At 41.1% G+C, this 17,894-nt stretch overlaps 1 protein-coding gene across 7 annotated transcripts in view; it reads right to left on the bottom strand.

The window, feature by feature from the left end:
• The window catches only part of RALGAPA2 (Ral GTPase activating protein catalytic subunit alpha 2), a 328,009-nt gene that overhangs the window by 288,060 nt on the left and 22,055 nt on the right, over window positions 1-17,894 (bottom strand). For all 7 annotated transcript variants that reach the window (XR_003144828.3, XR_003144834.3, XR_003144829.3 and 4 more), the window contains exon 2: window positions 5,469-5,579. Coding sequence is in view for 2 of the 7 variants with exons in the window: in XM_025469120.3 (XP_025324905.1) it covers window positions 5,469-5,579 (111 nt within the window). In the remaining 5 variants the exon portion in view is untranslated. The remainder of the gene's footprint in view (window positions 1-5,468; window positions 5,580-17,894) is intronic.

Raw genomic sequence — 17,894 nt, 5'->3', positions numbered from 1 at the left:
TCACAGCAATGTGTAAATTTTAGAATATTAAAAATTATCTTAAAAACATTTAAGCTTCAACATACACTCATTTATTCAAAAAAATACCAGGAGATAGCATTGAACCCATGTCAGGAATGTAGACAGACACCCAAGCCACACAGCCTGAGTCCGCATCTAGCAGGACTGCTCCTCACTAGCTGTTTAATCACGGCTTCCACATTTTCCAAGTCACTGTCAATCCGTGGAAGGCAATTTATTCGTTTCTCAGTTTACTTATGAGCTCAAATTATGATGGAACGCATAGAAGAAGCAAAGAAAAAGTTGTAGTTTTTTTGATGTGAAGAGGCACAGAACTATGAAAGCCATACATGTCTTTAGGCAACTCACACTGTCCTTTTGATAGTTACAATAACAGAAACTAGAAAACTATATAGCAGCTAGTTACATTTATTGTGTGGTCTCTATGCAGTAGACTCTGTGCTAAGTGCTTGTCATTCAGCATGCAACTTGGGAAGCAGCAAACTTTTTCTGTCAAGGGCCAGACAGTGAATATTTTAGGCTTTACAGGCCCCTCTTACAACCACTCAACTCTGTCATAATGTTGCGAAAGTAGCCGTCGGTAACATTTAAATGTTATGTGTCCAACAAATTATTTATAAAAACAAGCAGCCAGCTCTAAATTGTGGACTCCTGCTCTAACAAAATCCCCACAGCTCTAGCAAGTAAGATAAGATAGCACCCATTCATTGAACAAGTACTAAAGAATGTCTCTGGGTCAAGGGATTCTTTCAGGCCCTGAGGATACAGGAGTGATACAAAACACAACAATCCTTGCTGAGGAAGTTTATATTCTGGCAAGAGGAGGCATTCAGTAAATGAAAAAACCAAGACAGGGGGATCCCTGGGTGGCTCAGCAGTTTAGCGCCTGCCTTTGGCCCGGGGCGCGATCCTGGAGTCCCGATCCTGGAGTCCCGGGATCAAGTCCCGCATCGGGCTCCTGGCATGGAGTCTGCTTCTCCCTCCTCCTGTGTCTCTGCCTCTCTCTCTCTCTCTCTCTGTCTATGTCTATCATAAATAAATAAATAACCCTTAAAAAAAAAAAAAAAGGAAGAGGAAGGAAGGAAGGAAGGAAGGAAGGAAGGAAGGAAGGAAGCCAGCCAGCCAGCCAAGGGGGAATGTCAAAGGGATGGAATTCAATTTTAACCAGGGAAGTCAGGGACCCCCTTGCTGATAAGATGCCATCTGAGTCAATATTTGAAAGAAGGAAGGGAAGGAAGACACATGGACATTTGGGGGTAAGGAAACAAGCGATATGGACATTTGGGAGAAATTTGTTCCAGACAGAGGAACTGGAAAGTGAGAAGTCCTTATGGCTGAGCAAGTCTATCATGATCAGGAAACAATGAGAAGGCCCTTGTGCCTAGAGAGAAGGGGGAGAATTGCCACAGGTGGAGTTAGAAAGTGGGTAGCTTAAAGGCAGGCAGGTAGGTGGGGTCTAAGGCCATTGTAATGACTTCCAGAATTGAGAAGCTATTTGGGGGTTTAGAGTGCTGAGTCATGATGTGACATATGTTTAAAGCATCACTCCAGCTGCTCTTCTGAAGAAACTCTGGCAGAGGCAGAAGGAGGGGGCACAAGTGTGGAAAGGGGAAGACCATATCTGAGGCTACTACAAATGCAGGTGAGGATAATGGGAGCACCAGCATTACCAGCACAGGCAGTGGGAAGAGACCATTCTGGATGTATTTTGAAGGTAGAGTCAATAAACTCAGGTTTTGGCCTAAATGACAGAAAGTTGAAGTTATCACAAGATGATTTCATTATTCATAGCAAACATGTCCCTTTAATCTGTTGTTTTGGTACACTTTCTTCCTGGTACTCCAATCGAAACACAGGTTGTGTTAAAAGAAAGAAACTTTGAAATCTCACCCAATTTTTATTAGTTCTTCATTATGATTCTTTGTAGTAGACTGCAAGAATGCAGAGTTTTCCCTCTCCTATCAAGAGATGTCTATTTCTCTATTTGCATCTGAGATGTATGTAACTTGCTCTAGCCAGTGTGACATTAGCAAATGTGAGGCAAGCACAAGTTTGAAAAGCCTTATGCACTTGCTGAGCTTGGAACCCTACAGCCAGCATGTAAAGGAGTTCAAAATAGCCTGCACACATAGAGTGTCCCAGTCAATAGCTTGCCCACCACAAGACATGTAAATGAAGCCATCTTCCACCAGCTGATGTGAGAGGCATGCACAAGCCTAAACTAGAACTTCCCAATAACCCAGAAAATTGTATGCTAAATGATTGGTTGTTGTATTAAGGCACTCCGTTTTGGGATGGTTTGTAATACAATTTGTTATGCAGCACAAACTAACTGATACACTCTTGAACAATTATATTTTTCTAAAAGGACAGAGAGAGCAAAAGTGGGGAGGAGGGGTGGAGAAGCCTTTAAAAGGGGTTCCTTGGTTATAGGGCTTTTTTTTTTAAGACAAGGGATTTTAGTATCTTTCTTTTCTATTCTGATTACCCATTACATCACACCTTCTCCCTCCACATACCTGTGATAAGAAGTTAAGTGGGGCAAAATTAGAAAACAGGATAAAAATCAAATTGTTTCATATCTGAAATATCAATTTTGGGCAGCCCCAGTGGATTAGCAGTTTCGTGCCACCTTCAGTCCAGGGTGTGATTCTGCAGACATGGAATTGAGTACCACGTGGGGCTCCCTGCATGGAGCCTCCTCCTCCCTCTGCCTGTGTCTCTACCTCTCTCTCTCTCTCTCTCTGTCTCATGAATAACTAAATAAAATCTTTAAAAAAAAAAAAGAAATATCAATTTGGAAAAAAATTAGGCTCAAGATTTACATCAACCTATAATTCAAAAAGGAAAAAAAAAACAAGCAATTCACTGAAAAACAAAAAACAAAAATAAAAATCCTTGTTGGCATCTTTGGGCACATGCCCATATTTGATTTGATGAATACATCTAGCACCTATGCTAGATGAGGATGCTATAAGACTCTGAACCATCTGGTATGTGTCCTAGACCACCACATTCCTTCCCCTCGGAGCCTGACATCTGCCTCAGGTTCTGCAGAAGCAGTCAATAACTCCTCTCTGTATCCTCTTCTGTATACCTGACCCCATCTCAACTCACTTCCCCCACCATCTTGCACCATCAGTAATACCCCTTTAGTTAGCCTGCAGACAGGCAAATGTAGCCTTTAGAACCCTCCCTTGACCAAGCTTACGCCTTCAGCTACAATCTTCTGTCTTCAACATCAAACTGTCCAAAAGGGTATTCTTGTGTGTAGCCTCCACTGTCTCACCCCCAGTCCCCAGTCACTCCATCTCTCTGGCTGGCTTAAGATCCCACTACTCACCTAGACTTTTCTTTCAGTACTCAGTGACAACTTCCTCAATACACAACCACTTCCTAATCCTGCTGCTCCGCAATTTTTTGCATCATCAAACATTGCTGACATTTCATTCCTTGAAATTCTCTCTTCTCTGGACTTCTGTGACAAAATGCCTTCCTGGCACCAAACCCCCTTCCCAGCTCCACACTACTCCCCTATCTTTCCTCTTTATCTGTCAAATAAATGAAGGCATTACACCAAATCCTTAACTGTCACTCTTTCTACAAAGAACTAGTCCCTTGTCAATAGCATGATTGCACCTCTCTTTTCCCAAGCTCCCATCCTTATATTTTTACTGCCCAGCCAGAACCTATACCTGGGTGTCCCACAGGCACCTAACCCAGACTGTCCAAAACTGCACTCATCATCCTACCTTCTAAACTTGGCTTCTCTCAAGGGTTCCCATCGCTGTTGTGGCAGTTTACAAACCAGACTCAACATTCTGAAAGCACAAATGCACCCCTATGCCTACTGCAGCATTACTGACAATAGCCAAGATATGGAAGCAGCCCAAGTGCCCATCAATAGAAGATGAAATGGTATATACATAGAACGGTATATTACTTAGCCATAAAAAAATGATGAGATCTTGCTATTTGCAAGAACATGGATGCACCTAGAAGTTATTATGCTAAGTGAGGTAAGTCAGACAGAGAAAGACAAATATCATATGATTTCACTCATATATAGAATCTAAAAAAAAAGAAATGAAAAAGCAAGCAAACAAAAAGCAAAATCAAACCTATAAATACAGAGAACAAATTGATGGTTGTAAGAAGGAAGAGGTTAAAGGGATGTAAAAAATGGGTGAAGGGGAGTGGGAGGTGCAGGTTTCCAGTTATGGAATGAGTAGGTCATGGGGATGAAAGGCACAGCATATTGAATACAGTCGGTGGTACTATAATAGCACTGTATGGTGACAGATGGCAGCCAGATTTGTAGTGAGCATAACTTAATATACAAACTTGTAGATCTGGGGCAGCCCCAGTGGCTTAGCGGTTTAGTGCCACCTTCAGCCCAGGGCATGATCCTGGAGACCCGGGATCAAGTCCCACATCGGGCTCCCTGTGTGGAGCCTGCTTCTCCCTCTGCCTATCTCTCTCTCTCTCTCTCTCTCTCTCTCTCTCTCTCTCTCTTCCCTTCTGTGTATCTAATAAATAAATAAAATCTTTAAAAAAAAACAAACTTGTACATCTGAAACTAATGTAATATTGTGTGTCAACTATACTCAAGTAAAAAATATTTTGTAATAAATAAATAAAACTGAGGTAAAAATAAGTGTGTTAACATGTAAGGATTTCCAAAATAGATTACATGTAAATAAGAAGGTGATGATGGCAGCTAATATTTACCAAGCACATACTACGTGCCATACTCTGCCTGAAATCCTAGGATATATGTTAACCTGTTTGATGCTGACAGGAGGAAGCTGAGTCAGAGAGAGGTGAAGTAATTCGCCCAAGGAGAAACAGCTGGAAGGAGAGGGCAGGATCCAAACCCAGTCTGGCTCCCCAGGCTACACTATCCAGTCACCTAAATACAGAGCAGATTGTGCAGTGTGACCTTATTGGTTTGATTTTTCAAAGAATATTTTATATAAGTATATGTGTGTGTAATATACATTAATAACACATACAGAAAAAATACATGAAACTTTTAATAGTGGTTGTGTTCAGAGTAGGATTGGGGGTCTGAGCAAAACATAAGGTTCAATTTTCATTTCAAGCCCTTCGGTGGAGTTTGAATTTTTTTTATAGTGTGCAAATATTATTTTTATGTCTTTCTTTTCAAGTAAACTATTCCTATGGAACTCATGCCTCCTTTGGGTTTCTTCTTCCATTTTCTCTGTAGCCATTTGTGGTTCAATTAACACTGTAAAGAGAAAGTTCCAGGGAAACAAAGATGCTAACCACTGCAATCTCCCAGCTTTGCTAAGATTAGTCTGGCAAGAAAGAAAGCTTAATAGCATATAACTTGGGGCTCATGACACATACAACCTTTAAAGCTTTCTGAATGTTAAAAAAAAAAAATTTACATATAAAAAAGTTCCTTTTGTAGAAGTGCTTACCTTTTAATTTCAAACTATTTTCCAGTGTTATAAAATTTTCATAGAAGATAAAATATATCTGAGAATAGTTGGTCTCAAAAAACTGCTTAAGATCACTTGCATCCACATTATCTGAAAAGAAAAAGTTACCATTATAACAATAATCTTATACAATTATCAGAATTCACAAACCTTTTCAGAAGTAAAGGAAAGTAAGAACTAGTTTTATCCCCCTATGAGATAAAACCAAACAATGAAAATAGTATCCCCAACCATTTGTTCTCCACTAAGAGATCTTAGTTGTCCTGGGGCCTCTCCCCCACAGGCAGATCCCTGCAGGGGACTGATTCCAGGGCATCAGAGCCACAGGGGCACAGCACTCACAGAACAGCTAGAAGTCCAGGGGTAAGTACAGGTTGGGAAGAACAAGATGCCTTCCTGTTGGGAGTGGGGAATAGAGGTTCACAGAGGAGGTGACTTTTGACATAGGCCATAAAGAGGAATGGGTCTGTACATCTGAAAAAACAATTTTGCTGCTGGATTCCTACATGGCTCAGTTTTTCCTCCCTCCCAGCTGACCTGAGACCAGCTCAACAGAACTGGCTGGCGCTCCCCAGCACACCCACCCTCTTCCACCTGGGCCACTGGTCAAAGCCTTCCCTCCAGCTCCTAGGTGAGCTGTTCCACTCTCTTTGAACACAGAGAGGCCTACCATGTGTTTCTAGAGTTGCCCTGAGCAGTGTTTCTCCCTGTTGGACCAGGACTGCTCAACCAAGAACTGTGGCTAGAAAGGTTATGCATGGAACTTAGCTCAGCCACCTGCTGGAGCCCAGCAGCAACAGAGCCTCTTCTTCCAGGGACCCAATTATCACTCACAACTCTGGTCAGAGTACTTATCCACTATCAACATGCCTTTGTACATTTTCCTTAGCAAACAGGTTATTTGTACCATTTACACAAACAGGTTGTTTGTGCCTGACCAAGGTGTTAGCTCTTGAGAAGAATACACTAGACATCTCAGGAAAATTAAAAACAGCTTCTTTAAATTCTGCAAGGATTACTCAAGAAACAAATGTACTGCTATTCACTCTATGATAAAGTAGATCCAATTGCTTTTGGGGTCCTAATACTATGTCTATATGTGAACACATCCATTACTATATTTAAGTTCTATAAACGTGACACTAATGCTGGTGAATCAAAGGAGTTGTTTTTCTCCTTTCCCTCCTCCATAGGGGCTTTTCATGGGAAAAAAAAAAGAAAAATCTGACCTGATTCTTTGAAATGATGCACATAATGTGTTTGTAAAGTCATATCAGCAGCCAATTTCACACTCTGTTCTGCCCCCAAATAATACCACAAAGCCCTAGAAGTTCCTAAACTAGTTACTAAACTAACAAATTTACCAGTGAAACTAGTATTATCATTCTTATGAGCTACATAATCCTGCCAAGGAATCCTTGAGTGCCTTCCACAGAACGTGTGGTTCCAAGAAAAGATTCTGTTCATTTTCACTCCAACACAAACTACTGGTCCACCCCCAACTAACTGTTCCCCCTGAAACATACTTCACCTGCTAACTCCTGTTCGCACTTACTGGTAGCTGAAACATCCCCAGCCTACCCCAAGACTAGGTCAATGACTCTGCTAGTGCCCCACCAGCTGGTTCTCCCTGGTCAAAAAACATATCTATTGCTTTACTTAATTCCTGATGGAATCCCTCTCGAGAGAATTCTTGACTTAATTCTGAAGGAATGATCTGTCTTCTCTGTTAGAGATAATACAAACCCTACAGAACCTCTAGTCCATCCCATGCATCATTATGTCTCCTGCATCTAGCACAGTATTTATCTAGCTCAATATTTTCTTGAATGAGTTGAACAAAAGAAATGTCCTAAAACATATATATATACACACGTGTGTGTGTATATATATATGTATATATGTGTTAATATATATAACAATGACAGGATAATGGCCACCATATGTAAACCATTAATTAGATCATATGCCTATAGGAAAGAAATGGCCTAGCCCACTTTCAAATCCTGCGTACTATCGAGAAAGAGATTTCACCCCCTACTAAAAACTCCAGATTTCACTCCACAAACCTACCGCCAGCTGGATTTCTCCACGTGAGGGTCTACAAGGCTCCTCAAATCAAACATGTCCAAAGAAAGTATTGTTCTCTCCTCAAATTCTGTTCTTGCCTTAGGCCCTGCCACCCACCCAGCTACTCATCATCCTGGGTTCTTCTCACTCCTTCACAGCCCATCTCCGAGGTGTCAGTTCCACCTGCAACATGCTCCAGCCCTGGGTCCTTCATGTCCTCCATGGCCCTGCCTACTATATGTCACCATGAATCCTCACCCAGGCTGCAACCATGCCCTCTGCCTGGGCTCCTGTTTCCATTACTCCCCTCCACGGTCCATCCTCCACCATGCAGTCAGCAGAAAAACTCAACACTGTATATCAAACCAGGTCACTCCTTCACTCAAAACCTCCCAGTGGCCTCCAGTAGTACTTAAAATCCAAACTCCTGACCATGGCCTACAAGGCCCTGCAGAATTTCCTCCATTCGATGCCAACTTCATTTCATAGCACTCTGTCCTTCACACCCTACACTTCAGCCACTGGGCTTCTTTCTATCCCCCAGATTTCTCAAACGTGTTCTCCATTTGGGCTACCTCTAGTATGGTGCCCCCAACCCCAGAGCCCCATATAGCTCATTCCCTCTCATCCTTCAGAACTGGGATCACACATTACATCTTCAAAGAAATCTAAAAGTGCCACTGTGTCACTCTTCATATGTCATCTGATCACTCTGCCTTCTTCCTTCATAGGCTCTGCAATGGATGGATGCCTGACTGCTCACCAGTAAACAGGTCTTGGACATAGAATGCCATAAGCAAGCAAGCAATTTCCCTGGCATTGAGGGTGTGAGTGTACTGACACAGCAAGATGGCACTGTGAGGTTATTGGATGATTGATGACTCCCTCATCTTCCCTGGGCCCCCCTTGGTCTATCAGAGATACTTAAATAGAGCAACCTGAACAAAGAGGGTTCTAGTCAAGGTTGAGAAGCACTCATACAGACTGAGGTGCTCTCGTGAAACCAGAAGTCCAGGTAATAGCCACCTTCCTCCTCAACCATTTTCTGTCTTTCTTGTGGATGAGGCATGGATGGGACAGAGCTCCAAATACTCACCATCAAGACCATTAGATACTTTTCAGGTAACCTGAAAACTAAGAGCATAACATAGGTAACATAATCAGTTTTATTTATAACATGAGGACTCTCCTCACTGGTCTAGGAGTCCTCTTCACATGATTCCTTCTAGAGCACTTAAGATTAGTTGAAATTATCTCATTTATTAATTTCCTTCTTCACTGACTGACACTCCACTAGAATGGAAGCAGCATAAGGGCAGGAATCTCATCTGATTTGTTCACTGTTCTATTCTTAGCCCCAGGAACTGAGCTTGGTACCCTAAAGGTACTCAGGAATATTTGTTAAATGAATAAACAAACAATAAATATTACATATTTTATATCTCTAATTCAATAGCTGAAAGGACTGATTTGTCTTATTTTTTAAAAGCAAGATTCATCAGATGAATATTTATAAAGTAAGCCCAAATCTTGGAGAAGACCACAGATCCTGGAATTTAACATCCTGCAAAAGGGAACACAAGAAAATAGCCTGATTTTTAACAAGGCTAACTTCAAGAAGCATGGAGATAAGGAGTAAGGTTTGTTCAGAAAAAACAATGAACAACAAAAACAAAGTAACTATGACCAGAAACATCCTTTAGATAGACATTTTCTTTTAAGATTTTTTTAATTTATTCCTAAGAGACACAGAGAGAGAGAGGCAGAGACATAGGCAGAGGGAGAAGCAGGCTCCCTGCAGGGAGCCAGATGCAGACTCAATCCTAGGATCCCAGGATCATGACCTGAGCCAAAGGCAAACGCTCAACCACTGAGCCACCCAGGTGCCCCTAGATAGACATTCTTTACCCATTCATTCAAACATTACTGAGCAAGTTCCCATGCCAACTAGCCTTGAGCTAAGTGCTAGCAAATTCAAAGAAAATAAGACACAGGGTCTTCAAGGGTTCAGTGGTAAACAAACAAGTAACACAAAAGGCACCATGACCATAGCTTATGCAGAGCATCAAAGCAGGAAGTAGACAAAGCCACTTGGGGAGGTTGAGAATATTAAAAATGCTATACATTTATGCTTTAAAGATACTTTCAAGAATTTCTTTTATTTGACCCTCACCCATAACCCTGTAAGGTAGATGGGCAGGTATGATCAAAATAAAGAAACCACAGGTTCTAGATCTTATGTGACCTGCCCAAGGTGACACAGTCAGAGATCTGGGCAGAATTCCTATCTGGTGTCCCAACTCAAATCTGAACCACACAAAGGCCTCAGAGACAAGGAGGAATAAATCAAAACCGGAAATCAGGTCAGGAATATATAAAAATCATCATCACCTTGGGGATGTAAAGAAGAGCCAGATAAAAAAATGAACAGGAAGATAAGTAAACAGATGAGAAACGAGGGGTATGCTACTCAAGCCCCTCATTTCATGAAAATGGGAATTGCCGATTTCCCCATTGAAGGAGCTCATGCCAGTCCCCTTCACAGCACTATCAGTGGCCAGTAAAGAAAGGGAGGACAAATACTGAACTACAGAGCCCAGGCCTTTGAGGTGAGGATTTTCTGTGTGTTTGGCAACAGACATCAGCACACTGCCTGACATAATCACAAAGCCCAGAGAAGTACATTCAAACTAACCACAGAGAAGCAACCAGTAGATAGCTTTATGGAGCTTGGGGTTATTCCTTAATTTTCAAAGAAATCTTTAATTTCTCACTCTCCTTCACCACCAACCAAGAGCCAATAAACTGTTTCTAGTATTTGCCCATTTTATTTCAAAAATAATCTATAAGCCACACCAAAAGCTACACTCCCCCACTCCTCTGTCCAGCTAAAACCTCTGGTTTGCCAACCAGAGGCAATCATTTCTCCCCATCTAGCTGAAAGGCAACAGCAAGGCTGAGGGTGAAAACCTCTGGAGAAGACTGCCTGAGTAAAGTCCAGAAGCCACAGGGACTAATGCCCTCCCTTTTCCCTTTCCATATTCACTCAAGAGAACCCCAGTCTCAGTTTTGACTTTGAATCAATTGAATGTATTTATGCGTGCATAGGCCATGTGCTACACATAAAAAAGGATTTAAATTGTTTTAAATATTGAATACATGTGAAATAAGTTTCATAAATATGTAACTTGTGATATATAATAAAAAATTAAACAGTTTAAATCCACCCATCTAACCTAGTATCCAAGCCAATTAGGCTTTTGCCCCACCATTGAAGTGAGCCTCATCCACACTGTTAATCCAATTTTCAGTCCTCTTCAGGGCCAAGAGCAGATACACATGTGCCTCTATGCCCAAGCACCACCAGCCTGACCCAAGAGAAGAAAAAGGCCCCTAGAACCCACGTATAATGATTCTGGAAGCATACTGGGGCCTAAACTACATTCCTATTTGCAGAAAGTGGACCAACTCATCTTTAACTTTGTTGATAGTTTTGTTACAGCCATGTTGTATATACCAGTTATAGTGCAAAATTTTAAATTCTTCCATTCTTCCCTAAAACTACACACAGGTATTCAAAATTTCACCATGACTGATGATTTACTTTCACAGATGCTCTCCACAGCATTTAAACTAAAAAGCAAGAGTGGCCTAGAGAAACACTATTGGTTTCCCTCCAGCCTCCCACCTCATCCGCTCCCACAGACAGACCTTTTCCTCTTCCAAACAGAGCCCCTACTTGTTCAGGGCTCATCCTCCCCCACAGTCATGTCCTTCATGAGGCTGACCTATCCCCAGCCCCAGGAGGTAAGACTTGATGCTGCTGAGCCAATTACAGTGCCAAAACGCCCCTTGCCAGTGATATGTTTAGGCTCAAGTCTATGACCCAACACTGGTCAATAAGAAGTGAGAAGAATTCTGATGGAGATGTCTGGGAAAGGTTAATTGGTTTTAAAGAAACACAAAGAAGTATTTCCTTTTTTCCTGCCTCTAGATGTTGTTCTGAGTGCAATGCTTGTAACGGCTGCAGGCCTTTTGCCACCTTAAGAACAAGCCAGCCACACTGAGGACACTAGGGATGACAAGGCAAGGAAGCAGAAAGAGTCTGGACTGTCAACATCACAGAACTGCTGAATGAATTAGCTGATTCTGGATTGACCTGCCCTGGGGCTGCTTTTATAGGAGGAAAAAAAGTTCCTTATTATTTATATTTATATTTGTATTTTCTGTTACCTGCATCCAAAACATCCTTGTAAATACCAAAATGAAATCTGACAGCTGAACAGGAAACAATTAGTAGTACGACTGAAGAGGTTGTAGAAGATATCCATCCTACTAAAATGTATTATTTTCATTTCTCTATACCTATAAGGTAAACTAGATGTAGAAAGTAAAATTCTTATAAGTCAGGAAGATATTAACACTTAGTTACCCAGGACTGACAGTCCACATGTGAGTAATTCTGTATAAAGATGTACTCCAATTACTTAATGCTAAAGTTTTAAAAAGCAGAGCTACTTTATTTAAACATTTTGACATACATTTCTCAAATACAGGATTCTAAGACTTTGTTTTTAACCAATATGAAGTACCAGTATAGCAAAACATGCATATACACCAATGAAATACAATGTTTAAATCAAATGTGCTTTACATACATTTTAATATACTAGACTCAAGTTTCATCGGACTTTTTAAGTCCATGCAAAATGGCTACTTTTCTTGATCTGAATTGAGGCTAGCCTATATTACAGTCAAAACCACTCACCAGGGAGTCAGAGATAGAAATAAAACAGATAAAATAGTAGCTAGCTGGTAACCTCTACCCACCCCCATTGCCAACAACTAGGGAGGCAGAGAAGCGGTGATGAAGGCAGAGAGCCATCTTACTTACATCAAATAATTATTATTAATAATTATAGCAACAGCTTACAAGAGAGTTTTGAATATATTAACTTAATTAAGCCTCTAGTAGCCATAGGAAACAGGTACTGTCCTCATGGCCAGTGGAAGGTCAGAGAGATTAGGTCACTGCCTGACTCAAAGCCAGGCAGTCAGGCTCTCACACTGCTCCCCTAAATCCAGTATTAACAGGTGCGACAGAGGAGGTACAGAGAAGCATAGCGGGAAACATGACTTTTTTAAAAAAGATTTTATTGATTCATTTGAAAAACAAAGAGAGGATGAGTTGGCAGAGGGACAGGAGAGGGAGAGGGGAAAAAGACTCCCTGCTGAGAGAGGAGCCTGACATGGGACTTGATCCCAGGACCCTGGGATCATGACATGAGCTGAAGTCTGATGCTTAGCTGACCAAGCCCCCCAGGTGCCCCTGGAAACACGGTACTTTTTTTTAAGCACACAGATCTGGTAGAAGTCACAAAAGAGTTACTAAACCTAAAACTGGAGCCAGAAGTTAGTTTATTTAGGACACCAAAGTTAGCCTGCAAGTGAAAGGACTTCCTCCTCCACAGGTTAAAAAGGTGGTCTTCCTATGAAGTTACCACAGGAAAAGCTGAAATGGCCTTTCCCAAGGGCCTCTCTTTACCTCCGGAAATCCATCACAATGTCCCTCACCCTCTCAGCAGCCGTGAACACTAGTCTGCTGTATCCCTCACACAAGAAACCAAAGGCCTCTGGTCACCGGGCAGCCATCTTGTCACTCCCAGGCTTCAATGTGATGGCAGCATGAGAAGACCAGAAACTATCTGAGGAATGGGTGGCAAGATAATTTGTTATATGGACCCAATAGAACCTAAGGTGGCCACTGAAGTATTATACAAGCCTTTACTTACTCGTGTGGAAAAATGTCCAAGGAGTGTTAAGTCAAAAATCTAGGGTTAGGGGCACCTGGTGGCTCAGTGGTTGAGCATCTGCCTTTGGCTCAGGTCGTGATCCTGGGGTCGAGTCCCGCATCAGACTCCCCCACAGGGAGCCTGCTTCTCCCTCTGCCTGTGTCTCTCCCTCTCTCTGTGTGTCTCTCATGAATAAATAAAATCTTTAAAAAAAAATCTAGGGTTAGACCATGCATAAGGACTATTCATGTAAAACTATGTTTATGCATGTTCCATAACGCAGAGAGACAGACAGAGATTGGGTGAGAGACAAAAAAACAGAGAGAAGAGGATACATGTAAGCAAGAGCAAGCATAGAAAACATTCTTACCAAAATTCTAATGATGCTCATTAGGGGACTGCAGAATTTGAAGAGCTTTCTTACACTTAAATTATTTTTTATTTTTTGATTTCTACCATTCAAATGTTTATAATGAGTACATTAAATTTCATAACCAAAAGAACTATGCACAACAACATGTATGGACCTTAAAGGCCTTATGCTAAGTGAAGTAAATTAGAGAAAGATAAATATGTACTCAGTGATCTCACCTGTACATGAAATCAAAAAAAAGGAAAAAAAAAGCCAAACTCATAGAAAAAGAAATCAGACTTGCAATTACCAGAGAGGGGAGGTAAGGCAGGAAGGGAAACTAGAGGAAGGAAAAAACAAAAAACTATAAACCTATTTTTCATTTTGGAAAAAAGAAGTTGCCACAGTGTTTTGGAAAGAGATCTTTTTCAGGTATTTTTCAAAGCCTGACTATTTACCATAAAAAAGAAAGGAACAACTCTGCAGACATGACACCAGACTATAATGTTCTCTAAACTTGTCTTACTCTCCAACTTTGAAGTACATTCAAGACCCATACAATATATTAAACACTATCTTTACCAAGACCAAAAGGCCCTAAAAACAGCAAATAACTTAAATTTCCTGTCCAATGCTATAATTAAACTTATACTATATAGCACATATGTTGCACATGATGCCCTGTAATGACCTCGTTACAGGGGACTTTGCTATCTTTAGGGAAAATGGTGTTTCTCTAATTGTCACTTACCAAGAAATGCAGAAAAATAAAAAGCCAGACAAGAAGAAATTATCTCTGTCCAGCCACTCAATAACTTACACTGAGTAGGGACAAGCACATGTGTGACACCCTGGAATGGAAAAAGTGATGACATTTCCAATCATGATAAGATTCATTTACCTTGTAGCCTTAGCATATATTAAGTCACATTTCTTCATTCTGTGTAAAGCTGGCACTGACAAGCAACTGCTAGAACAGATTCTCCATCAGTGCACACTCAACTAGCAACATCAGTTCATAAAAAGCACATCTCATCAATTAACACTGAGCCAGAGATAAGACTCCCCCAGGCCTTTCCACTAAAAAACATGATATAAAGTACAAATGGGGCTCTAATTTAACAGGTTCCTGAAACAGAACCAACCATTGGTTTCTCTTCGCAATCATTGATATAGATAAATTAATATTACACTGACTAATGAACATTTTCCTGTGGTCATTCTTTTTCAGCAGCTGGTAGATTTATCTCCATTTTTTGTCAACATCAAGGGTACTTTTTTAATATTAAGAGGCCGAGACAGAGAGAGACGGAGAGAGACAGAAAGAGAAAGAAAGAGAAAGAAAGAGAGAGAGAATCTTAAGCAGCCTCCATGCTCAGCACAGAGCCCAAATTGGGGCTCTATCTCAGGACCCTGAGATCATGACCTGATCCGAAATCAAGAGTTGGACACTTAACCTACTGAGCCACCCAGGTACCCCAGGGGCATACTCTAATGTATCTGCTTCTTGCCTCTTACTGGAATTTGGGGTAACCTAGCAAGCCCACCTCCATCCTGTTACATGCCTGAGCTGCTGTGTGCACCCCATCACATGACCCCACTGCAGTCTAGCTCTCCTGTCCCCTGGGCTGCAGTGTTACCTGCCTGTCTTCTCAAAACTACTCACTGATGCAATAAGGACAGACACAGGCCACATGTTCCCACCTTCCTCAAAACCTGCACCTGCCATGGCTTCCACAGCTACTCACTTCTCTAGCACCACTCCTTTCTCTCACCTCTTCCCCTTTCTGCCTCCAGCCACTGCTCAGTATTGGGGCAAAGGATCAGACTTTCTAGAAAGTAAGCCAAAAGAAAAGAAAGCTTTCCTCACAAAGGTCCTAAAGGTCAGCTCGGGTCACTCCCCATGTCACCTTACTTAGAGAAAAATCTGAAGTCCTCACTGAGACCTACAAGGCCCACTGGTCCTACCCTTTCCTCTCTTGCCCACAACTCCTCCACCTCTACTGACTTCCATTAGATTCTCAAGCCTGTTTATGACTCAGAGCCTTTGCACTTCCCTCTGTTGAGAACACGACTCCCGTAAGTAATCACCAAGCTGTTGCCTGCTTAACTCAGATCTTGACTCTAAACCCCCTCAGAGAGATCTTCCCTGATCCTGCTGCCTAGACCAGCATAAACACACCCCCATCAAGCCTCATATTACTATAATCATTACCTGAAATTATATTCTACATTTACTTGTTATTTATTGTCCATCTGCCCTAAAGGAATCCAAATCTCATGAAATCAGAGCTTCATTTGATACACAGCAAGCCCTCAGTGTCTCCCTGTGGAATGACTTAGAAACAATGTATATTGTCTAAGACAGAACTCAAAGAGTGGTAAAGCCATTTATTAAAAGGAAAATCTTTACTTCCCTCAACTTAGATAAATCTTCAAATATAACTCCCACAGTCTTAAGTAAAACTTACAAAATGTCATGTAAAGCTTTCTCCATGACCTAGGATTATCAACACAAAAGTCAATACCCTTGGGACATACATGGGCATGAGCCGAGATATAAGCAGTACTGTTTTGTGTGGCAATGTATCAGAACACCTTTCCAGAACTACTTTCTCAGAAATATATGAGCCAAAATGAGATTCAGTTTCTAGGAACAGGGCAAATGATATCCAGGCTGGCCAATCAGAGTACCCCATCTCTTACAAGAATGGGCACATAAAAAAAAAAAAAAAAGGGCACAAGACCTACGTAAAGCTAATCAGAGTATTCTCAGGACCCAGGGTCCTAGGGAGACCATACTCTTCTCAAGGGTCACTAGCTTTCAGGGACCATCTCTCCTGCACCAGGCAGAGTCAGCCTGAGGATGAGGAAGAAGCACAGAAAACAAACACAGAACCAAGAGTGGAAAGGAATATTTTTCACAAGAGGGAGGTCAAAAAGAAAGTGGACATGAGAATGGGTGAGTGTCTCTGGACTCCACTTATATTTCTGTCAGCAATCATACATACCTAAAGCCAAATGTTCCCCTAGAGTAGTTATGTGTATCATTAAATCCCCCTTTTAAGTTAGTTTGAGTTTCTGCCACTTGTAACCAAGAGTCCTGACTAGTATAAATATGCTCAACATATACAGCTGACCTTGTGAACAAGCAGGGATTGGGGGTGTTATTCCCTGTATCTTCTGACTCCCCAAAAACTTAACTAGTAACGGCCTATTGTTGACCAGAAGCCTTACCAATAACATAAACAAAACGTACTTTGCATTTTCTTTTTTCTAACTTGCTTTATTGTAAGAATACAATCAAGTTAGAAAAAAGAAAATGCAATTAAGAAAATCATAAGGGGGGATCCCTGGGTGGCGCAGCGGTTTGGCGCCTGCCTTTGGCCCAGGGCACGATCCTGGAGACCCGGGATCGAATCCCACATCGGGCTCCCGGTGCATGGAGCCTGCTTCTCCCTCTGCCTATGTCTCTACCTCTCTCTCTCTCTGTGTGACTATCATAAATAAATAAAAATTTAAAAAAAAAATTTTAAAAAGAAAATCATAAGGAAGATAAAATACATTTACAGTGCTGTACTGTTTTTATCAAAAATAAGTAAATAAATACATATAAGTGGACCTCCACAGTTCAAACCCATCATTCAAGGGTCAATTCTACTATCACTCTGGTGGAAAAGAATGATTTTAAAAAGAAAAAAAAAATCTCCCAGCTGGTTAAACACACACACAGGTGGTTGCCAGGGGCTGGAGGGAAGAGAGAATAAGTGATGGCTCAATGGGTACTAGATTTTCTGTTGGAGTGATGAAAATGTTCTGGAACTAGATAGAGGTGTGGTGACTGCACAGCACTATAAATGTACTATATGCCACTGAACTGTTCACTTTAAAATGATTAGTTTTAAATTATGTGAATTTCAACAAATAAAATTTTAAATGTGAGAACAATGCTGCAATGCATTTCTTAATAGTCTTTAACTATACCTATCACCATTTCCTAGAAAAGGGAATCAAGTCAAATGATACATACATTTTTAAGACCAGATACCAATAAATTACTTTCCAGAGAGATCATATGAAATTATAATCCTATCAAAGGTATATTCAAAAGCAAACACAGATAACCAGGAAGAATCATTAAGGGAAAAACACACAACAGCAACTTTGCTAATATAATAAGTAAATACATTT

The sequence above is a fragment of the Canis lupus genome, chromosome 24, assembly GCF_003254725.2.
Source record: "Canis lupus dingo isolate Sandy chromosome 24, ASM325472v2, whole genome shotgun sequence".
Classification (NCBI taxonomy): Eukaryota; Metazoa; Chordata; class Mammalia; order Carnivora; family Canidae; genus Canis; species Canis lupus.
The sequence above is the reverse complement of the archived record's forward strand: the minus strand, read 5'-3'. Positions and strand labels throughout refer to the sequence as shown.